Genomic DNA, 24,381 nt, shown 5'->3' on the forward strand with positions numbered 1-24,381 from the left:
TGTGGTTATTTGTGTTAATGCTTACATGGGTTTCTAAGAGAATTAGAGAATTTACTTGAAGCTAGAACTTTTGCTAAAAACATTTTGATAATTAAAGCTGCTGCTGGCTCTGCTTACCCTGTAATATCCCTTCTGTAATAGAGACGAGTCCATGAGAGCCAGCCTTCAGGCTGTGCCTGTAATCTGTAGGGAGCCTGGTGAGAACCCATGCAGTTGCACATCTGGCTGGAGGAGCTGGTGGGATATAGAATGCTGCTGTTCAGCTGTTCAGATCACTGTGCATGGTGCTGCCAAAGTGCAGGTATGGATTTTAGGACTACAGACAGTAAAGGTAGGTATCAGTAGTTGTAGTGTTCTGACAGGTCTTCTCTAGCTCATGAGAGCTGCAGCTGCTCTAGGCTGTTGCTTGGTGTGTGGTTATTCAAACCTTATGATGGTGGATAGCTCTTTTATTTTGGGATTAGCGTACCATAAAGTGTTTGACTCTTTCCTTCTGTTGCCCTAAATCATTGTGGTTAAAAATCCCCAATACCAAACAAAAATAATACTTCATGTGGCATAGAACAGGTGCATAATTTATGCTTTTGAATCAGTGGGAGGTGGAGCTATGAGTCAATCTATACTGCTCTTCTTCCCTGCCTCAGTTGGTTGGAAAATAGTGTGGTCCAGGAGCACCTGCCAGCTGAGAGACACACGGACTGGACCATTATAGTATTGCCTTTTATGAACCGGAGACATTGATGGGATCCTCAGCCTATTCTCCTTTGGTAAGAGAAAAGCGTCAGTGGGGCAGGAGAAGCTCTTCAGCTGTCTTGGTTGAGGTTTATGGAAAACAAATGCTCGGGGAACTTTAGTGCTTAAATATCTAATAGGTCTGGAGTGGGCAGATTTACTAGTAAGAGCAGCAGATAGATGGTCTTGGTGTGATGGAGATGGGATCCCATCATGAAGAGGAGAAATGGTAGGGTCCCCTACCGCTGCCATGGCAAACATGAGTAGAAATCAAAAACTAGGAATTGTTGGCTGCTGGCTTTCATCACTGGTCCCTCTCTTGCGTCTTTGTCCCCAGGATCGGTTTATCCAAGCAAACCCCCACAGGAAGGTTGCAGTCAGGAGGAAGAATCATGAAAGACTGCATGGTGCTGAAGAGGAGGTACTGTACAGAGGGCAGCTTCTGGGCTGTGGGGAAAGGCTGCAGGTTATGAGTGATACCTGCAGTTCTCCATCAATCAGCCTTTCCCATCTTGCCCTGAGCTTACCTCTTATTATGAGATGTGATATTTTTTTAATGGTTAGTTAGGGGAATAGTTAATTCTTCTGTGAGTGCCTTCTCTACAGTGGAAAGCATTCACTGTGACTTGGAGGTTGGGAGGGGGAGGAAGGTGACAAACTTGTGGTTTAGATGCTGGGCAAAGAACTGGAAGGGCTGGATTTTAGTCTTGGTTTTATTGCGACCTCACTACATGACAGTAGTCATACCTCATAACACCCAAGGCTTAGTCTTCAAATAGTTTTTATGGATACAGATCAGTAGATAAAATGGATTGTTTGGTGTCTTTCACTTAAAATACTACTGATCACTAATTTTTATGAAAGTGAACTGGTGACAGGGTGTTGGAAGTTACTGAATGTGGTATGTACTGGATATGTAGCAAACTATTCCTTTTTCTTAGTCATGCTCTGTTTAAATGATAGTAAATGATAGCCTAAAATAATGACAAACTGTAAAATGTGATGGGTTTTGCCCCTGAGTTTTCTGAATCTCTTCTCTGGCTGTATTCAGTGCAGAGGTACGAGGCTAAGTCTTTACTTGATCTAAGACAGCAGCGAACTCACTACAAGCACTGTGGAATAATTGGTTTTGTGTCTGTGTATTATTTCTGAGATGGCTGAGGGACTAAGTTTTCTCCAAATTCCTGGCTATGAATGCTACTAAAACTAAGGATAAAATGTTAATCCTCTGGTTTTGGGATGAAAAACTGAGCTGATGAAAAGTTCTTACCTACTTAGAATCATAGAATCATAGAATGGTCTGGGTTGGAAGGGACTTCCGTCGTTCTCTCTTGTTTCATAAACTCTGCTGCCAAAAATTCTGCTGAGCTTGTTGGGTTTCTTCTAAACCTGCTGGTTTTGTTCAAATGATATTTTGAGAGAAAACTGTTGGGTTGGGAATTTTCCAGTGGGCTCTAAATAGCATCTGGCCTGATGACTTACTTTTTAGATGGTTAATCTTCTGTCAGGAGACTGGCGTAACAAAATAAGAGGTATGCTAGGAGATCCTAAGGAGACAGTTTCTCAGCAATCATGATGCTTTGAGAGTTTAATTGCTCCTTTCAATCTAATTAATGGACTTACTGCTTCTGCATGTAGTGTTTTATTTCTGATGCTTTCAAGTTTGTCTTGTTTTTCCTGTAACCAAGCATAGGGTTGTGTGTAGCTGTGATAAGAAATGTGAGGGAGAAAACAGAAAATGGAGAGGGTTGTGCAGCCTTCACAATACACCTTTGTAGACCCCTATGCTATGGGATGTCAGTATATTACTGTACCTCTGTGTTTCTCCTTGATAAATCAGTGAGATCAGCCCTATCTTAAAAATCATTCATTGTTGCAAAATCCCTGAACAATGACAGCTTTTATTCTTGCTTTTTTGGTGTAATTGCACAGTCTAGCATGCTGGTGGGTTTACTCTCAACCTATCAAATATGGAATTCAGTTTGTGTTTGGGACTTGCCATTTCCTTACGTTCTTTGGTTCTGGTTTTCCTCCAGCCCCTGGTTTGTGTACGTAAATCAGTTCTGCACGTTGTGGTAATGTGGTTTCAATTAATGTAGACCCTATCTATGTATGACAGGATATCTTTACTCAATGTCAATCTAAAAATACAAGTTCTTCTGCCTTATGTCATGTGGCACTGAAATGCTAGAGCTGCCTTCTAGGGAGCTGGACTGATGTGTGAAATGGAAGAATGTTTATCCCAAGCCTCCCTCTTCAGCCTTCCTCCTCCCGAGCTGTGGAGTCCCATCCTGGGCTGTTCACTTCCAGAACGATTCTGTCCTCCTTTTACTCATATTTCTTTTTCTATGTAAGGCTCCTGTATTTTGGTAAGGTGAAGGATGCTTTGATGTCATCCATCACACAACCAGATTTGCTAGTAGCAGTGATACCTTGAGCATTCTAAAAAGGAGGGTGTGTGTCTTGTTCTGCAGTAATGTCACATGGCAGATGGGCAGCTGTCTCTGCCAGATGAAGGAGGGCAACCCATGGTCTCCAAGCTGGCACACCAGGAGGTGCTGTACTGTAATCTCTTGTGCTCAACTTGAAATTTGAGGAGCAAGCTCTGTAGTTTGAAGATAGCCAGATTTTACAATGGCAACTATGCAATGATTTGTGGAAACTACTCGCTGCATTGAAACTTAAACTCTAAAACCTAAGTCCTTCAAAAAAAACCCTTAAAAACAACAGTCAGTGAACAAAGCTGGAATCTGACATTATGTGGCATCAGGAGAAATAATCTCTTCTCAGAAGTTGCCTCAAGTAATTACAGTGAAAATATATACTTAGTGCATTAATGTGAAAATGACCTATTGTTACTTATTTTCCAGGTGTCTTCCCCTTTGCTATGCTATAGGATAGGTGATGTTAGTTGCATCTGAGCTACTTGCTAATAATGAAGGTGTTTTCCTCATTGTTCTGCAGCCAGAAGTGCCTCAGTTGTGCTGGCTTACTGTGAAAGTTCTAAGCATGAGAAATCTCCGCAAAGCAGACCTGTGTAAGTATTCACAGAATCACAGGGGTTGGAAGGGACCTCCAGGGATCATCGGGTCCAACCCCCTTGCCAAAGCAGCTCCCTAGGACAGGTCGGCATCCAGATGGGTCTGGAATCTCTCCAGAGAAGGAGACTCCACACCCCCTGGGCAGCCTGTCCCAGGGCTCCCTCACCCTCACTGGGGAAAAGTTCTTCCACATGTTGGTGCAGAACTTCCTGTGCTCCAACTTGCAGCCATTGCCCCTTGTCCTGTCCCCACAGACACTGAAAAGGGGCTGCCCATTTCCCCCTGCATCCCATGCTTCAGATATTTATAAACACTAATAAGGTCCCCCCTTAGTCTTCTTTTCTCCAGGCTGAACAGTCCCAGCTCACTCAGCCTTTCCTCATAGGGGGGATGCTCCAGGCCCTTAATCACCTTTGTAGCCTCCTCTGGACTCTCTCCAGGAGATCCCTGTCTTTTTTATCCCAGTGAGCCCAGAACTGGACACAATACTCCAGGTGGGGCCTGACCAGGGCAGAGCAGAGGGGGAGGATCACCTCCTTTGACCTGCTGGCCACACTCCTCTTGATGCCCCCCAGGATCCCATTGGCTCTCTCAGCCCCTAGGGCACACTGCTGGCTCATGGCCAACCTGTCACCCACCAGGACCCCCAGGTCCTTCTCCGCAGAGCTCCTCTCCAGCAGGTCATCCCCCAGTCTGTACTGATACAAGCAGTTATTTCTTCCCAGGTGTATTGATGGCGTGTTTATAATTAGAGCAAGGAAGTCACTGTCATCTGAATATAATGCTGTGAGGGTTATAGTAGCTTTTCTTTAGACTCAATTGCATTAATTTAGGAAACAGCTAACAATAGAAATGAAATACAGTAGAAATTCTGTCTTGGGAAAGATGACGTTCTGCTCATCACAGAATCACAAGGTTGGAAAAGACCTTTAAGATCATTGAGCCCATCCATTCCAGTCCTGTGCTAAACCATATCCCTAAGTACCTCATCTACCCATCTGTTAAAGACACCCAGGGTTGGTGACTCAACCCCCTCCCTGGGCAGCCTGTTCCAGACCCAGTTCTTTCAGTGAAGAACTCTTTCCTAATCTCTAATCTGACCCTGCCCTGGCACAGCTTTGTGCCATTTCCCCCCTTTCCTCTTTCACTGACTGCTCTGTACTCCTTAGCTCCCTAATTCTTCAGTGCCCCTTCGTCCCCAGGTTGCCCGTTTCCTTTGTGCAAGGGGCAGCTCTGTGAAAGACATAGGGAAAGTCAGGAAATTGTGTTGGGTGCTTCTGTGTCTGTTCGTTGCTATCTCACTGGGAATGACTTGGACATTGTCACTAGTGCTAGGTAAAAAAAAAAATTCAACATAAATTTAGATAGAAAAGCTAAATGAGTCTAAATTTAGAAGGCTTTTTCCTTTGTGTCTAATGAAATATTCTGGAGTCTTCAGAGGTAAATTTTTTTTTCTCATGGCTGGGCAAAAAACATTGTAAAATAAATGCTGCTGTGCTAATTCAGTACAAAATCCTGTTAATGCAGTGAGCCTCCCTGATTGCTATGTGAAGCTGTGGCTGCCAACGGCTTCGTGTGAGGAAGCCCGGACAAGAACTGTGCGCAACTGCAGAAACCCCGTCTGGAACGAAGCCTTCCACTTCCTGATCCAAAGGGAAGTAAAGGTGGGAGATGCACTTGAGATTAGAAAGTCTCTGCTCACTAAGGGGACACTGTCACCTACTGGCAGCAGATTCTTTGTGAAGGCCTTGAGGTTTATGTAGAAGCTTGGTCTCAGTTATGCTGAGGGATAGGGGGTGTGTGTATATATATATATCTATATCTATCTGCTCTTCGTCTGTGTATAAATATGTATATATATGTGGATCGTAGAATCATAGACTGGTCTGGGCTGGAAGGGACCCCAAGGATCACAGAGCTCCAACCCCCCTGCCACAGGCAGGGCCACCAACCTCCAGGCCTGGTTCTATACAAGGTTGCCACAGACAAAGGATCGTGATGAGCAGCGGGTGTGATCTCTACTCTGTCCAGTGCACACGAGCACCACACGTGTCACACAGCCTTTCACTTGAGCTCCTCTTTGTTGCCAAATCTGATGCTTTACCTCTTCCAGGGTTAGTCCCTGACTTTGTAGTCTGAGCCAGGGGGGTTGTGAAGGCTTCCTGCAGCCATCTGAGCACCACACCGTCACATTTAACACTGAGGTGGCTATGTGCAGACTCTTGATAGGCTTCCCTTCTGGGCTCAGTAGTCCCAGAGTATAGCACTTGTGTCCTTCTCTGCCTCTCTTCTCAGAACGTCCTGGAGCTGACAGTCTGCGATGAGGATACTTTCACACCGGATGACCAGCTTCTGACTGTTTGCTTTGATGTAGCTAAAATCCAACTTGGAGAAAAAGTTCATCTGAATTTTGAGTTGAATCCAGAGGTGAGAAATGGAAAGATGAGTGAAATTAAGTGGAGAGAAAGAATACTCTTGATCAGAATTTTGACCTGTTTTACTACTGATGTGAAATACCAGTGTTCTCATGTGCAAAGACTTTGTTAAAAGGACTTTATTAAATCCCAGAGTTAACTAACTACTTAGGGTTTAGGAGGGATCAGAAACAGTCACACCTCTGTTGCAGTTCCAATCAGATGCAAAATGTCTTTTCTATTCCAAATAATTTTTTGAGATTTCAAAAAGACCCACCCCCTTCTTTTAAGAGAGCAAAACACGTACTCAGATTACTTTTTCCACAAAATATAACACCTCTGCTGGGGGGTTACATGGTAACAAGACTCAGGCTTTCTCACACTTGTGACAATGGCTGCAGTTTACAGCTCCTAGGAATTGTGTGTGCTCTGTTTACTTCTAAACCACCATATCAGACACTATCTGGGAAGAAACCTCACTCTTGCCTGTTTTATATGTTGCTATTTCTTTGGAGAGTGTTTATTACCTGCTCTTCTAGAAAGCAAATCCTCGTTAAGTATTTCAGTATACCTGCTGCAGAACAAGCCTCACGTGACTGTGGCCAACAAGGTGTGATTCAAGCCATGAGTTTGTTGCCAGGCATGTGTGGAGTTGGCTTAACCCACCAGTTTAGCCAAGTGGAAGTTGGGGAGATAAGACAAGGTGAGCTGTGCTTCAGGAACGTCTTGGCCAAGCCATCCTTATTTGGATTGTGACTCCTACTCAGGTGCACGTGAGACATTCCAGGTTGTGGTCTGTACAAAGATTTTTTTTTTTAGAACACTTAGGGTTATTTTTTTAATAAAGTGACCTGAAAATAGAACGTGCTGGGCAGCCTTAGGCAGTACTGCCACCTCTGCCTTGAATGATTTGTTTCATCTACAAAAGTGTCTCAAAAAGGAGGACTGAGGAGGCTGGATGGGCAACATCAGAGCATCAGGATTGCTTCTGGCTGCACCTCTTGGCTCACCATGTAGTTCAGTAAGTCTTTCCATTGCTTTGCTCCAGGTTTTTCACCAAAAAGAATGTGAATGGAGCTTAATGGAAATATAATTTGCACGAGTGTGTGTACAACAGCATAAGAAGGATGTGAACATAAGGCAGGCAGAATTAGGTAGATTTTATGAACCCAAATCTCCTGAATATTCTTTCAGCTGTTCTTTGGACAAAATTGGAGCAGACTGTCAGTGAGTTTGAATAGCACAAAGTAGTCACAATCCAATGCTTGATAAAGTCTGTCTTGCATCTCTGTAAGGTGGCTGCTTTCTAAATTCCATTCCTCAGCCATCTGTTACAAACTGTTGCAACAACCCCAATTCTCATGAATTGGAGACTTTGGGAGAAATAAACAGCCACCTGCTGCTGGGTTACATGCCATAGATCCAGCTCTCAGGGGAGCCAGCTGAGGTGTCTCATTTACTGACATGAACCAGTAGGTACAAAAATACTCTATTTTTCACCTTTCCTGCCCTGCTGATTACCTTGGCAGCTGTGTTATCGACTTGGCACTTGGTCTCTTCACAAAGTTCAACTGTGCTGTGCAGCCAGACTGAAAGAATGTTTGGCAGTAAACGTTAGTTGTTCTGAGGATGAATGAAAAATTTTACTGCAACTTGTCAGAAAGAGATCTGTATCTTCCACTAATTAGTATTTTCCTCCCTGTGGGTGATACAGGAGATCTCTCTGGTGTATTTATTCGTGTGGTCTTTTCTGGATTGGCTGAGTCCCATACGTACTGATCCAGCACATGGCTGAAGTAACACACTCAGTCTCTCTTATGATGTTGACGTGTTACTCTCTTCTGTTGCTGTTCCTTGTTCTTCCCCCTTTTCCATCTTTATTCAGCCTTTGTGACCTCTTTCCCTTGTATTCCCTTCACAGCTTCAGTCTTCACTCATCCATCTTCCCTTCACCCTGGCAATTTTCATTTTCCAAGTTGGTCTCTTTTCCCCCCTTTAAAAAAAATATTTAGTTACTATGCTCTGCCAATGCTTTTGTTTTAACCCAGGCATGCTCACCACCTGAGTCAATTTATTCTCAAGTATCTTCTCCTACACTATTCACCTGTTATCCTTGACACTGACCTGTGTCTCATCCTATTAATAAATGAATAACGGGACATTCATCCCGTATTCCATGATACCAACCTTCTCTCCTCCTTGTGGTGACAGTTGGTTTGTAAACAGTAGAGCTGTGGAGAGATATGAGAGAGAAGGGTAGCCAAAGAAGACTCCATCCATTTGTTTCAACACAGGGTGTGGGAATAGCAAAGCTTTGCAAGGGAGGGTTATGCAAAATCATCAGAGCTCTAGCAAAGGAAAAAGTATAGAATCAATGGTTTGGTTTGGAAGGGACCTTAAAGATCACCCAGTTCCACCCCCCTGCCATGGGCAGGTTGCTCAAAGCCCCATCCAACCTGACCTTGAACACTGCCAGGGAGGGAGCAGTATTGCTGCTTGCAATTGGAAAATGTCTCTCCCCAGCTTTCCAATTTGTTCCTTTTCCTAAAATGACAAATAAATCTTATTTTCAGAAACAGGAAGAACTAGAAGTGGAATTTCTACTAGAAAACATGTGAGTAAAGCCTAAATGTCACATGACTTTTCATCAGGAAGCTTGACATTTTAGAGGGCGATAATGCAGCATTGGGGAAGTAGCTCCATGTACCTGTGCTCAGACATCCCACTTAGGCATCTTCCTCATGGTTGCTTTTCTCTCCTGAATCTGGTGCAATCCCCCCCCTGAGTGACAGCCTCACTATTTATAGGTGAAGGTGTGTGTTTATTTTATAATTCAGCCTAAAGAGAGACGATGCTGCTCAGGGGAGTTAAGAAGGGGAGGGAGTGTCCCTAGGAGCTGTGGGAATGAGACTTGGCAGCAAGCACAAGATGGAGGTGAAAGATAGAAGTGCACTTGACAACAAGAAAAGCTGAGCTCAAAACTTAAATGCATATAAAAGGTTATTGCTCCTATACCCATCCTTAAATAAGCCTTTTCCTTTTTACTTTGCAGTCCAGGTGTATCTGAAAACATCACTACTAATGGAGTACTAGTGGTAATTGTTTTAATTATAATTTTTTTTAATGCTTATATTCTTATGGTAGGGCAGAACTGAAGGATGTAGTTGTAAGAACTGTGCCTTTAGGTATAGACTTTATTCTTTTCCAGGGAAGACACAGGTGTGGCTGTAAGATTTTCAGTTTGGTCATGCTTGTAGCACACTCTGGGTTGGATTGGGCTTGGACCAGTACTCTGCCACAGTGCCAGTGGGCTGGTCACTGAGGAAATGGCAGTAAGCAAGGAAACTTTGTAAAGGAGTGGATCCCATGTCATAGAATCATAGGATGGTCTGGGTTGGAAGGAGCCCCAAGGATCACAGAGTTCCAACCCCCCTGCCACAGGCAGGGCCACCAACCTCCAGACCTGGAGCTACACAAGGTTGCCCAGGGCCCCATCCAACCTGGCCTCTGTGACTTCTTCCTGTTCACAAGACATCGTGGCCAAGCCTGGTGTCTCCACAGGACCTGTTGATCTGCAGTGAGGAGCCTGAACTGTTTTCTGTGATAGGTGATTTTATTCCTTAACTCTTTCAGGCTCGTGAAGTTTCCTGTCTGGAAGTACAGGTGGCTGAAATGAAAAGGAAGAGCCCTTACTCAAGTGAGGTTATTGGTTTAAATAATTGGTCACTGCTTTTTGTGCTGTGGGAGATGCAGCAAAGTACTTGACCTATTTTAGGCTCTGTTTGTAACAGGGCTCCTTGGGCTTTGAGGCATTTCCTGAATTGTCCCCTGCTTGCTAATAGGGAGCTAATAGGCTCCCACAGTCATGGGACTGTGTAGCCTGTGGAGGTGGCCGAGACACTGAGAAACATCACAGTGATGTGATGGAATGGAAATACCTCTGAGAACAGAAAAATGGAAGGGGGGAGATGCAGCTATCAGGAGTGGAAAAGGACTACAGTGGAAACTTGGGTGGTGTGAATGCTGCCAGTGGCATCCACTGACAACACATGTTCCGTGCTACTTGGTCCTGCTGTGCTGGTTTCTTCTTTGCTTTTCAAGCTGTTCACACTGATTATGGGGGAGGAAAAAAGTTGTCCCCCAGTTTTAATATTGACTGCACTAAGGCTGAAACATGGGGTGTTCTAGTTGTTTTTCATGGCTGGATGCAGTTAATGTTTCTCTGCGGTTTGCTTGATGCTCTTAGGGAGAGATTTCATCTTCACAATGAAAGGATCCTATGAAGAAGCCCAGGATATTTCCATAGGTCCTCACTGCTGCCCCGGAGGCAGCGAAATCACCATGTTCCACTACATCAAGCACAGTCAACCCAGACTGCACGTGATGCTGCCCAAGGAGCGTTTATACTGTGGTGTATGTTTTGCTTGTGGACAGTGACAGTGGCTAAAGTAACTTTTGGAAGAAGCACAATGAATTAGCCCTTGTCTGGTAGGTCTGTACCTATGGGTTGTAAATAATTTTCTCCTTATAATGATTTTTTTCCCCTCACTTTATTTCAGCGTGGCTCAGCAAGGAGGGAAATCCCTGTGCCTCTGCATTCTCTGGACTCAGGAAAGAAAGTAAGAGTGATGAAAGTGAGTATCCTTTGACAGCATTTAGAATTATTTCAACAAGCATAAGCTAGATTTGTGTGATCCCTGATGCACTACTAATTTTGTTATTAGAAATGTACCAGCTGAGTATGTGTCTGCTCAGCTCTGCATACATTTGAAAGTATAACTACCATCCAGGGGGAAAAAAGCAGCATTTTGTGATTTTTATTTTTTTTCCTGTGATTTTCAGAATTGCTGATTGCTTTAGAAGTATTTTAAAAGCAGGGTCTGAGTGATCATAGAATCATAGAATAGTCTGGGTTGGAAGAGACCCCAAGGATCACAGAGTTCCAACCCCTCTGCCACAAGCAGGGCCACCAACCTCCAGGCCTGGATCTACACAAGGTTGCCCAGTGCCCCATCCAACCTGGCCTTGAACACCTCCAGGGACGGGGCATCCACCCCCTCTCTGGGCTGCCTGTTCCAGAACCTCACCACTCTCTCTGTAAAGAACTTTCCTCTAATATCCAATTTAAACCTTCCCTCCTTTAATCCATTCCCCTTGTCCTGCCAGTGTCTGCCCTTTTAAAAAGTTGGTTCCCCTCCTGTTTCTCTGCTCCCTTCAGGGACTGGAAGGTTGTAATGAGATCCCCATGCAGCCTTCTCTTCTCCAGGCTGAACAAGCCCAGCTCCCTCAGCCTCTCTTTGCGTGCAAGGTCTGCAAAGAGACCAAAGATTTATCACAGACTATATATCTGAATAATTGGTAGTAATGTCAGACTTGCTTTTGCAAACACTCAATTCCATTTCATATTGATGGGGTTTTCATTCTTGATTCTCAGGGTGAATCTTACGAGGTGTCTGTGAAGAAAGAAGATGGGTAAATGATTACTTTTGAATGATTACTTAGGCTATCTCTTATCCTTTCATAGTATCGTCTTTAGATGAAAGGAAGCTACAGCTTTAATTAAGTTTGAAATCAGGAATAAAGGTTATACTTGGCTAAAGAAGGCTAAAATATGGGGAAGGGCCAATAAAATGCTCTACACTTTAAAATTGGTTGGTAAGACTTAAACATAGAATAGGTGGTAGGTAGTCGTGGGGTATAACCAGTGACAGTGTTTTTCCTAATGTTGATGCTTCCTACTTTTGATACTTAAGTTCTCTAGTAAATTAAAGAAGTGGGTAGTGATTAATGTAGACTGGCATGCAGTTTTCCGGAGGGCATCATTGCCCCCTACTGATTGGTTAGCCACAATGCGAACACTAATTGCACCCAGATGATAATATTCAGTACAAACCTCTGATTTAATTGTGTCACAGAAGGGACAAAATTATGTTTTGGCTGGGAAAAAAAAAGGCCCTGAAAGAGTATCCCTGTGAAAATAAAAGTTATAGAATTAATGATGCATGTGATGTTCATAATCATGTACAGGTATGAAGGGATATGCTTAAGAGGCATCTTCTAACTGAAGTATTTACAGCACAAGTAGAGATAAGTCTAATGGTGTTGGGGCCATTTTGCCTAAAGCACGTTAAGTTTAAGTGCATAGCAGGCAAATGTGAAGTGTCCAGATTTCAGAGCTCAGTGTGAAACAGCTTGAATTCAGTTATATTCCTTGGTTTTCATCAGCAGATGGTTTGATTTGACTTCCTTGTCATTGCATGAAATAGTTCAGGATGTGATTCTGGTCTAAAACCTCCACAGGACAGCAGAAATACAGGGCCTGTGAAACCCATGTACCCACTTTGATTAGCATAGTGGAACCTTCCTGTGCATGGAAATAGCCTTTCTTTAAACTGGCTTTTGTTGTTGCTGGTTTTTCTTGATGCCTCAAGCTTGCAGGTAACATGTCTTGCTCTGTTCTCATGCTCTAGTTGCAAGAATTTAGACTTGCGGCTGGGGTTTGATCTATGTGCAGAGGAGAGAGATTTCATCTGTAAAAGGAAGAAGGTGGTTGCTGCTGCCTTGAAAAATGTTCTTCAGCTGGATGAAGACCTGCAGGAGGATGAGGTGTGTGGAACAGCATCTTGGGACCTTTGAACAAGGTGGATGTGATGTACTCTCGTGACCTATCCATATCCATATAGTTCTTCCACATCTTCCATACTAAAATGTATAGAACAGATTATCACTTAGACCTAAGACCAAATCCAAGATTTTTTGGCACAGGATGAAAAAGTAATTATTAAGAGGTCAATCATAGCTCCTTTATTCTCTGCCAACCTCCATCCTCACTCAAGACTCAGAGAGCAAAGCTGTGACTCTTCCTTAGCACTCTGGTGCAGGAGCATCTGTCTGGTGTGTTAGCTCTTGCTTTCTCCTTTTTTGGGGATCCCTGGACCCAGAGGTCTCTGTTGCTGCAGGACAATCTGTTATGGGGCTGTGGTGCTGGGAGCAGGAATCAGGCAGACACTCCTCTTACAACTGAATGTGCCTGCATGCAATTTCCTTTGCTGCTTTCTTTGGCTCCCAGCACACCTGTCCCTTGATGCTGTGCACAGGACAGCATTTGTCAACCAAGTCCAAGTGCTTGTGAACTTAAAGAACAAGTAGGATAGGACTTGTTATTAAATTAAAATAAAGGGTTATTGAGTCACAGTCATTAAAAAACAAAAACTAAGAAAACAGACCAAAAATCAAAGCTCCCAAAATATATGATAGAATACGATGAAGACAAGATAGGAGGTAATGGCAGGATATGTTCCTAAAACTAAATAAATATGTTGTCCTAGTTTTTGTTAAGGGCTACCTTTAGTGCTAAGGGAGAATGACTAACAGAATTGCTGAATCCCTGAGGGAAGTGAGACCCCATAGCATATAGCATTGATGTCAGGGAAGGTAGAGATAATCTCGGTAACAAAGATAATGCTAAAATAAATCTACAAAGCTTGTCACTGTCTGCTTGAAGAACAGCAAATACTGTAAAGAAACTTAATGGAAGAAACAATTACACAGGCAGCTTTTGCTCTATTCTTCTGACCTCAGTTTTACTCACAATTTTAAAAGGTGTTTTGAGGGAAAGGCATGAGGAAAAAATTAAAAACATCCAGAACAGACTCTTTACAGCTCTGAAAATAGGCTATGCCCTGTAAGGGCCATGCTTTTACAGCTGCTGACTTACCAAAGCATCACTGGTCAGAAGGATGCTTTGAGCATACGTTAAGTTTGCACAACTCAACGTACACCCAAGCACTACCATGAAGAGGATGAATTGAGTCCAAACCTACCTGAATCAGGGTGTTGCTGTTAGTTCTTCTGCATGCCCATCGCTTCTTGAGTCCGTCTGGTAATGAACGTCTCTGTGCTCTTGTGTGTTGAGCAGGTGCCGGTGGTGGCAGTCACGACCGCAGCAGGGGGAGTGCGGTCCATGACAGCTATGTTTGGCAGTCTTCTGGCTCTCCAGGAGTTAGGTGTTTTGGACTGCATCTCATACATCAGTGGCTTATCTGCCACAACATGGTAAGGAGAGTTGGGCTTGTGGCAGCACAGTGATAACCTAGTGAAGCATATTGCCTTCCAGATGGATTTTACTTGGTGTGATATTGGCTGGGACTTGGCTGCCTTCTGCTGCTCACCCATTTCATGGGACTGCCCAGGGCTGTGGCCTTTATTTCTTTTAGATACAAGATTCAAATTGTGTTCTCCTGGGGCTGGACTTGCTTCTGTCATTAATTCAGTACCTGGTGCAGAGAACAGGTGGGAAAAGTTATTTTTTAACAAAAAATCTGTATGACTGCTCACTTCTCATTTCCCAGTTATAGAATCACAGAATCACAAGGTTGGAAAAGACCTTTAAGATCATCAAGTCCAACCATTCCTGTCCTGTGCTAAAGCCTATCCCTGAGCACCTCATCTACCCCTTTTTTTAAACACACCCAGGGTCAGTGACTCAACCCCCTCCCTGGGCAGCCTGTTCCAGGCCCTGACAACTCTTTCAGAGAAGAACTTTCTCATAACATCTAATCTGACCCTGCCCTGGGGCAGCTTCGTGCCATTTCCCCTTGTCCCATCTCCTGTCACCTGGCTGAAGAGACCATCACCCACCTCTCTGCACCCTCCTGTCATGTCAGTGTAGACAGTGATAAGGTCTCCCCTCAGCCTCCTCTTCTACAGGCTGAACACCCCCAGCTCCCTCAGCCGATCCTCGTAGGATTTGCCCTCCAGCCCCTTCCCCAGCCTGGTTGCCCTTCTCTGGACTCGCTCCAGGACCTCAATGTCCTTCTTATGGTGAGGAGCCCAGAACTGGACCCAGCACTCGAGGTGCAGCCTCACCAATACCTGGGAGAAAAGATTCCTGTGTTAAGATGGGGGGTAGAGGCATCTTAATGTTTGACTTGAAACAAAGAGTGGTAGTTTATGGCTGTCAACAAGGGATTCAACGGGGCCTGAGAGGCCAACAAGCTGGCCTTTTCTTGGAAATGTAAGAAATGTGTATTGCTTCCCAGGGGAGAAGCAAACCTTTTGATTGCCAGTGCAGGTGTTAATTATATGTTAATCATGAGTCAGAAGGTGCTGCAAATATGCAAGAGAAGCAATGCAGCTGGAGTCCTCAGGACTTGACTCTCTGCAAGAAGAGGGATGTGATCCTCAAGCATTTTTGAGAACAATGAGGAAATGAAAGTAGGGAAATGCTGTTTTGCCTTCCTTTGCGTATATCTTGGGTCATCTAGGTGCATGTAACACTTCAGAAATCCTCTTGGACTGTTTCTCTGGCTCAACTCTTAGGCAGCTCTGAAAAGGAGAATCTAAAGGAAAAGCCCTGAGAAACACAGTGTCACACACAGCGGTGACTTCCTTATGTGACTAACAGGGCTCTAGGGCTTTAAAATGTTCTGCCTCTGGAGGGCTGCTCTAATAAGGATATGAGACAGAACTAGAAAAAAATGGGGTGGGGATGAGCAGGGGTGACTGGAATCTGCTCCAGCTCTGGGAACTGAAACTTCAAGTAGACTGGCCCTGTGTGTGACCGTGAGCCTGAGGTGACCTGCCTGCTGCTCACCCAAGCAGGGGAACTCTTGCACTTGTTGCAATTACTGTTTTCTGCTGAACTCCTGCTTAAGGTTTCACAGTGTTGGAAATAGAAGATGGAATTGGCCTTGGACAGAAGCTATGGCTTGAAGCCGGAACATTAAATGTTAATGATGGTAAAAGCTTCTGTGACGTTATGGGTGTCATTTTATTAATGTATGATGCTGTGAAGAAACAAGCTAGGATGATTTTGAATGTATCCCTGCAGAAAAATACTGTTGTAGAGTCTTAATTCTCCCTGAGCTTTGAACTGGTCTTCCTATGTAAAAATTGAAGGGTAAGAGCCCCATGTCTCCTGAAACAAAACACTTGTGTGGTATGAGCTCATGAATTGTCATGTACCCAGCGAGGAACTATGGTATGTTTCTTTTTACTAGGACCATGGCAAAGTTGTATGAAGACGCAAAGTGGTCACAGAAAGATCTCAGAGGACCAGTTGGTGATATCAGGAAGCATGTGATCAAGAGCAAGCTGTGCTGTTTTTCATTGGATCACCTGAAATACTATGAAAAAGAGCTTTGTGAAAGAAAGCAAGAGGGTCACAAGGTGTCCTTTACAGATTTGTGGGGACTCTTCATTGATTGTATGCTACGTCATCAGGTATTCTATATCTGTCTTTTATTCCAGAGGATTTCTAGATTTTCATGCCTGATGTTCTAAATTCGGCAATAGGAAGGGCTCTCAAAACTTGAGGAGTCTTTCATTTGACTTTTTAGAAGAAAAATAGCACAGCCTCCAATCATAGAATCATAGAATGATCTGGGTTGGAAGGGACTCCAGGGATCAGAGAGTTCCAGCCCCCCTGCCACAGGCAACGTCCAGGCCTGGCTCTATACAAGGTTGCCCAGGGTCCCATCCAACCTGGCCTTGAACACTTCCAGGGATGGGGCATCCACCACCTCTCTGGGCTGCCTGTTCCAGCCCCTCACCACTCTCTCTGTAAAAAAATCTTTCCCCAATATCTAATCTAAACCTTCCTTCCTTTAGCTTTAATCCACCCCCCTTGTCCTGCCATTGTCTGATCTTTTAAAAAGTTGATTTCCCTCCTGTTTATATGTTCCTTTCAGGGACTGGAAGGCTGCAATGAGGTCCCCCTGCAGCCTTCTCTTCTCCAGGCTGAACAAGTGCAGCTCCCTCAGCTTTTCTTTGTAGAGGAGCTGCTCCAGCCCTCTGATCATCTTTTTGACCCTCCTCTGAACCCTCTCCAACAGTTCCACATCTTTCTTGTATTGAGGGCCCCAGTTCTGGACACAGAACTCCATCTGGGGCCTCACAAAGGCAGAGTAGACAAGGACAATCACCTCCCTGTCCCTGCTGGCTACCCCTCTTCTGATGGAGCCCAGGATACCATTGGCCTTGTGAGCTGCAAGAGCCACTGCTGGCTCATGTGAAGTTTCTCATCCACCATGACACCCAGGTCCTTCTCAGCAGGGCTGCTCTCCAGGAGCTCTTCTGCCAGTCTGTACCTGTGTCTGGGATTCTTCCGGCCCAAGTGCAAGACCTTACACTTGGCAGTGTTGAACCTCATTAGGTTCACCCAGGCCCACCTTTCCAGCCTGTCAAGATCATTCTGCATGGCTTCCTTTCCTTCTGTTGTGGAAATGTGAGAATCCAGGGGAAATGTCTGAAGCTGATTTTACATCTTCAACTTCAGATCAAATGAGGATTCTAGTAACATACAGAACAGAGGTGGCTCTGACTGAGATAAGTTCAGGCAGAGCGATCTGTAGCCATACCAGCAAACAAAGCTGGTTGACTTTTATCTGCAGCACTGCAAGGTAGATAAATAACTTTCCTTGAAGTAAGTCATATCCTAGTGACTGTGCAGACAGCTTTGCCATTTTCACTCTGTCCCTCATTCCAAAATTCCTGGAAGCCTCACTGATAATGCTTTGGCCAAGCTTGATGATAGATAACACATGAATACATTTGTGTGGTCAAAGAGCTGAAGTATGTGGAAGAAAGTCTGCTGAAGCTTAGGAGGCGTTTCATTGATAGCCTATGCTCAGATGCCATAGGCCATAGGAAGACCATGCATCTTTTATGATGATTTCTGTTCTTTATAAACAGGAAAGTACTCACAAGCTCTCTGATCAGCAACTGGCAGTAAATCAGGGGCAGAATCCGCTGCCCATATACCTGTCCCTGAATGTCAAGGATGAATACAGCACTTTGGATTTTAAAGGTAATGTTGTTATACACACCTAGATAAAGCTAAGGAGTTTTCTCTTGATACTGGGTAAAAGCAAAAGGCTTTAACTGTAAATCCAAGCCTTTTAAATATTTTTTCTCTCCCTGTTCTCACATTTGGTTTCTTACTTTGACAAAACTCATGCATCCTCATAATGTGGTTGGGAGATACCTCTGAGGGATGGAGATGGCTTTTGCTGGCAACCTTGAGAGCCACCACTTGGGACCTGCTCTTTGTGTCTCATCCCCACTTGCTCTTCACAGCCTCTTTCAGCTGTTGGACTTCCTGCCTAGGCAATGAGAGCTGTGAAGAGCTGGGGCAGGAGGGAAGGGAGTAGAAACGAAGATGTGGAATGGGGAGAGTAGGAAGCTGCTCTCTACAGACAGAGAAGGATCTGAGGAGGGGCAATTTCACAGCATTAGTGGAGGAGGTGAATTTAGCTTTTGCATTCATCAATCTAACACACAGTACATGGGAGGGTACCTGTTAGCTTCACAACATGGTGGTTTGAACTGTCTGCTGCCAACATGCTGAAGCTATGAGCCTTGGTCTTCCAGCTTTTGAACCTCTAAGCTGTTACTGCAGATGTCTGAACACATATAAAAGTAAGTCCTCCTTTGTGCCTTATTTGCAGAGTGGGTGGAGTTCACACCATATGAAGTTGGCTTCCTGAAATACGGGGCCTTTGTTCGTTCTGAGGATTTTGGGAGTGAGTTCTTCATGGGTCACCTGGTAAAGAAGATCCCAGAGTCCAACGTCTGCTTCTTGGAAGGTGATTTACAACCTCAGAAAAAACATCTCCTTTATAATCACATACCTACACAGACTTGGCATCTAATAACTCCTGGCCTTCAAGTAACTTGTATACCAAATGATGTATCTGATGCAATTTAAATCACAAATGAACCAGCCAAAAGGGACAAAAGAGGAAGCAGATTCTTGATACAGATACAATTAATTTTCTAAACATCTTAGGTTAGACCAAAACAGAGCGCACACGTTACAACTGATGTTTTGAAGTAGTTAAAATCACAGTCTGACTTCTCTAAACAGCCAGCTTTCTAAAATGGCCTGTTTGCAAGCCAGACATGATGTGGCATGGCATTTGCTGTACTAAATTTTATGTTTCATAACTGCTAATTTAAATAATCACAGAGACTGAATCCAAGCACGTTGCCATAACTGTGCTCGAAAATTCGAAGTTATTAAGCATGTCCTTTTTTTTTTTTTTTTTAACATTCGAGGCACATGGAGTAATATATTTTCCCAGAGTTTTATGGATGCTGTCTACCTCTCTGGCCGTTCAGAGGACTACTGGCACAGATGGACCAGAGGCACTGAGCATGACATCGGTTAGTTAATGGGACTACTCTTCACTTGCATCTGAATTATCTTCACATCTCTCTGAAATGTCAAACATGACATTCTGTAAAGGGGTTATTTTTGTGTCTTTTTTATGGGTTAGGGGACACCAAGCCTTTGGGAATGAAGGAGAAATGGGAGTGCAACAGCTGTGCTGGAAAACAGGAAAACATATCACACTGCTCACTGTGCAACATCCCTGGGGAATTTTGTTAGTCACAAGGGGGTTACCACGGGCCTTTTGGGGAGGAAGAGGCCAGATGATGTACAAGATGATTCTGTGACGCTCAAACCCACCTCTGTCCAGAATAGTCTGCATGTCAGTGCACACACTCCATCACAGGTGGGGCTGTGGTTTAGCTGTCCAGCTCCTCTTTTAGCTGTTGTTAGAATCTGAGAAATGCTTTGAACGTCCACAGACATATTACCTCTTCTCGTTCTTCCTGCAGAGGAACAGCCTGCTCTGCCCAGGAAGCCTCATGAATGCACAACTGGCTTATCCATTCCCAAAGGATGCCTTTCCAATACTCTGCGAGAAATGATGACTGGACGGCCAGTGGTTTCAACGTACCATAACTTTCTCAAGGGCTTCCAGCTCCATAACAAATACTTAGAGAATGAGAGCTTTTCCATGTGGAAAGGTACTGACTTTAGATGAGTCTTTGAAAGTCATTTGAGTGCTGATATGTGCTGAAGACAAGTATTTGATAAGGTTTAGCATAAAGGCAAAGTTTGAATTATATAATTTGATTTATATGCTTGTGGAATTGGTATTGCTGAGCTGGTCTTGTTTCTGCCTTGGAGAAACTACAGCAGGATTGCTTGAATTCTCTTCTTAAGAAAGACTGCAAAAGAATGACTTGCAGCTTCCACTGAACCTAAATAACCACAGATTTACACCAGTTGAAAAAGTGGCTTAATATATTGCTTTGGAGCTGAGTCTCAGAACTGCTACATCTTACTGACCTCAGAGTTGAGCTATAGGTGCTAAAGTTGTGTCAAAGAAACATCTAACTGTGAGCTTTGTGACAGTGTGGGCTGTCTTTCCTTTCTTTCCTTGTTACACTGATTTGGAAAAAATATTTGACTTGCTCCTGCAGTAATTAATTTAATATAAGTTTTTGAATTTCAGACACAGTGCTTGATTCTTCTCCTAACCAGCTGATTGAAATGAGTGACTACCTTAAGCTGGTAGACACAGCTTTCTTCATCAACACCAGCTGCCCACCCATTCTGAGGCCAGAGAGGAAAGTGGATGTCATTTTGCATTTAAATTACAGTGGAGGATCACAGACTCTGGTGATGTATTGAAATAGTGATTCTTTATCTTTATCTAGATGACTCCAGCAGCTGAATTATCACATTTATCTCTTTTCTTTTCCAGAAAATGGTCTGTTTTTATTAACTGAAATGATTATACCAGTGATAGTACTTCCCATGATCATAATGTCACTGTCTTTATCAGGGATATTTTCTGTAGCTTTCTGGGACACACATGGACACAGACAGATAGAAGATTGCCTATTTTGTATATCTGTGCAGATTTGTCATTGTGGTGGCAAGTTCCTTGATAGTTAAATAACTTTTACAGGTTGATTAGTTAACACATGCTATTTTTGAATGAAAATTTGGAGGGATTTTTTTTGTTTTACTCTTGGTGTTTGCCTAAGTTTCAGTTAGGTTTTTGTTTTGCTGTATTTGAAGAAACATTGAGGGGCTTATATGCCTGAAGCTAATGTAATTTATTTATAGGAGGACATGAATGCATTAATTGTTAGATACATTGAATGCAAATAATCAAGAACCTGTGATCTGAGATACACGTAACCAAAATTTCCTCTACTGTGTACCTAAACCATAAAAAAAATCCAAAAGTCATATAAATTTCAGCAAACATGAATCTTACTTTAAAAATTTAGAATGTTGGCAAATCAACCAAATTTCTATTATTCAGAGTCTAAGAAAATGGAGAGGGGTTTGCTTGTTCCAGTGCATAGTTAGCCTTATTTGTAAACAAATAAATCAATCACAGATTGTCTGGTGCAGCAAAATACCAGTTATGGGGCTTGGTAGCCTTATTCCAACCTCTCTTTTGATTGCAACCCTCCTGTTTGTTGAGCCAGCCGCTGGACCTGTTCTCAGAGTACTGTTTGGAGCGTGGGATCCCATTCCCTGGCACAGAGCTAAGCCAGGAAGAGAGGGAACACCTGAAGGAGTGCTACGTGTTTGAGGACACCTTAGAAGCCCCTGTCTTGGCCTATTTCCCACTGGTGTGTGATACATTCCAAAAATACAAGGCACCGAGTAAGTCAGCAGCATCAGCCCTTTATCCATTGATTTTTGTTCCTCTTGTAAAACAAGAGACTGGCAGATTTCTTAGTCATCTGAGTTTAAATATGATGAGTATGTATTTAAAAGACAGGTAGATGAGGTACTTCAGGGATATGGTTTAGCTTAGGACAGGAATGGTTGGACCTGATGATCTTAAAGGTCTTTTCCATCCTTGTGTATCTGTGATTCTGAGTTTTACCATAGGTCCAGTCCTACTGTGGTGGATATAGTGTTGGCCAACTAATCTAGGGTTGAACTGAAGAGTTTCAAAATTAAAAGCATGAATAGCTGTAGCTTGAGGTAAACACCTTTATCTGGCATCTGGAACAGTTTGTGTTCCTTTGATAATAAAGGACAGGAGGCAGCTATTAAGTTATATGCACTGGTAGATAATACTGTCACTTAAGAGTCTTGTGATGAGCTACTGTGTGTATTTTGTTAACAAAGCTGGAATCCTCCCATTGCTTTTGAGACTAGAAAGTGCTGAAAAAAGTGAAGCAAAGGATTTGCCAGGGTAACAAGCTGCTTTGATATATTTAAAAATAAATGTTGCCAGAAAAATAGTTCTTCACTTCAGCAATAGAATAAATCATGGTATTTTTGTTTTACCAGAAAAAAGTACGTGCCAAACTCAGTTTGCAAATACTTTTGCATGTGTCAACTCCAATTTTCTTGTTGCTAATTTAGTATGATCCAGGAAACTTTCCACAAAAACTGAACAAAAATCCATGTGCCAGGCTACTGGAAAAGCCGTATTTCTGCACACGCTTAAAACCTCAGCCACCTGAGATGGAGAATTCCCAATCCAGTAGGTTCCTGGTGTCATTTTCTACCAGTTGACAGCTTAGCAGTTGCCATCTCAGTACCCAACGGAAAAGTTAAAAACACTGAATTCTGAATCTGTGAAAGTGAACTACTCTGATGGAAAGCTTTAATTTAGAGATGAAAGTGTGTTGCATGGAAAAGTTGTTCTGCCAGTCAGTTCTGGATCAGTTGTGACCGTAGTCAAGCAGTTGAAACAGTGGATTTTATTAGTGCAGCAGATGCAGTATCTACACAGTAATTACATCTCAAACTATTTTCCGAGATAATTCAGTTTCTCCTGGCTGTTGCTGTGTATCTTGCAATGCCTGGTAGGAGTCTCCCATTTGAATGAGTAAAGGCTGGGGATGACCTGATGGAGAGGAGCTCTGAGGAGAAGGACCTGCCCAGGGGCGCGTGGGGGTCTCCTTCTCTGGAGAGATTCCAGCCCCATCTGGACGCCTCCCTGTGCAATACGAGCTGGGGAGCTGCTTTGGAAGGGGTTTGGACCTGATGATCTCTGGAGGTCCCTTCCAACCCCTGTGATTCTGTGATTTCAGTAACGTTGCCATGTTGAACTTTTCTGTCTTCAACAGATGTGGAGCGCAGTCCCACGGAGATGGAGCAAGGAAGAGTAGATGTGTCCAACTGTATTTCTCCCTATGGCACAGGGCTGCTTACGTATACCGAAGAGAACTTCAACAAGTTGCTGAACCTGTGCAGCTACAACATCTTGAACAATAAACATCTAATTCTTCAGGCTTTGCGAACTGCAGTGGAGCGAAAGAAGCGATGTAAAAACTGTTTGTCATCTCAGTTGCCTAAATCTTAAAGTATGTTGTGACAAATCTCATCAGGAGATAGACAAATGTTTGGGTAATGGACTAATTATTATTCATGAATTCATACAGAATCAGCATCCATCTTAACTTGAGGACTAATGCTGGTTCTGGCATGAAAACCATTGGCAAATCATGGTTATGGTTAAAAATTCTCTTCACTGTTTTAGGGAATGGAGAGGCAGTTGTAGAGCAGTTGAGTCCTATTTGGATAGGCGGCTGTGAAAGAATGAGACTTCAACCTCACAGAAGTCTGTGCTAGATTTGGATGTGAATTATGACTGTATGTGGTCTTTGAACTACAACCCAAAGCAAAGATCACGCAGAGCCTTGCCTTGTTTACACATCTCTGCTTGTGACAGTCAGGAGTAAACCAGATACCAAAAATATTTGCACCAGGGAAAGAAAGGCTGGGTAGTGAAGAATGGAACTGCACATGATGCCTTCTGTTTTCTCAGTACCCATCTGCTAGGCAGAAGTCTGACCTTCAGTGAATTTAACTGCTTGGCTGTCACTGAGTCTATGCTTTTGATGGACTACCACAGAGTTATCCAGATATGGCAGCCTGATGGTTTTGCCAACTCTCTGATAAAAATAATTTGACTGCATCTGTTTTTCCTGAACTTCTCTATGAACTATTCCCTACCAAGTAGATTTTGAAGCTGAGGAGGGCAGTTAAGGTTTCAATTCCTACACTTAGTGGATTTGGCAAAGCAGTTTTAACCATGTCTTAATTTATTAATCTGCTGCAAGCTCACAGATGTTTGTGATGGTATAAAAATTTGCTTGGTCATCTTCTTTGACTTCTGCAATGTTTCGATGATCAGTGTGCAGCTGCCACTACAGTTTTATTTCAACCGCCATCCAAACACAGACAGGGGAGTGGCCATGGGATTTTCATTCTAGTTTTAGATAAATGCTTGTTTAATAAAGTATATTTAACTGGTGCTCCTTAGATCTTATTTTTTCTTGTAGATCTTAATATACACACAATGTAATAGCTACCAATGAAACAATGGGTACCCGTGCATAATCTCATTAAAAAT

The 24,381-nt window shown here is 43.3% G+C and overlaps 1 protein-coding gene across 1 annotated transcript; it reads left to right on the forward strand.

The window, feature by feature from the left end:
* Positions 1-740: 740 nt before the first annotated feature.
* On the forward strand, positions 741-23,328 carry LOC311197028 (cytosolic phospholipase A2 epsilon-like; the record flags this gene model as incomplete). Its single annotated transcript, XM_084270714.1, has 20 exons — positions 741-767; positions 1,070-1,153; positions 3,697-3,769; positions 5,301-5,437; positions 6,069-6,200; positions 8,761-8,801; positions 9,240-9,282; positions 9,821-9,884; positions 10,434-10,600; positions 11,622-11,659; positions 12,658-12,793; positions 14,103-14,242; positions 16,189-16,411; positions 17,882-17,996; positions 18,637-18,774; positions 19,247-19,354; positions 19,814-20,005; positions 20,497-20,663; positions 21,488-21,668; positions 23,093-23,328. The coding sequence occupies 20 exons, from the start codon at positions 741-743 to the stop codon at positions 23,326-23,328; spliced, it is 2,442 nt and encodes an 813-aa protein (XP_084126840.1).
* Between the last annotated feature and the right edge of the window lie 1,053 nt (positions 23,329-24,381).

Source organism: Gallinula chloropus (genome assembly GCF_964237585.1).
Source record: "Gallinula chloropus genome assembly, chromosome: 14".
NCBI lineage: Eukaryota > Metazoa > Chordata > Aves > Gruiformes > Rallidae > Gallinula > Gallinula chloropus.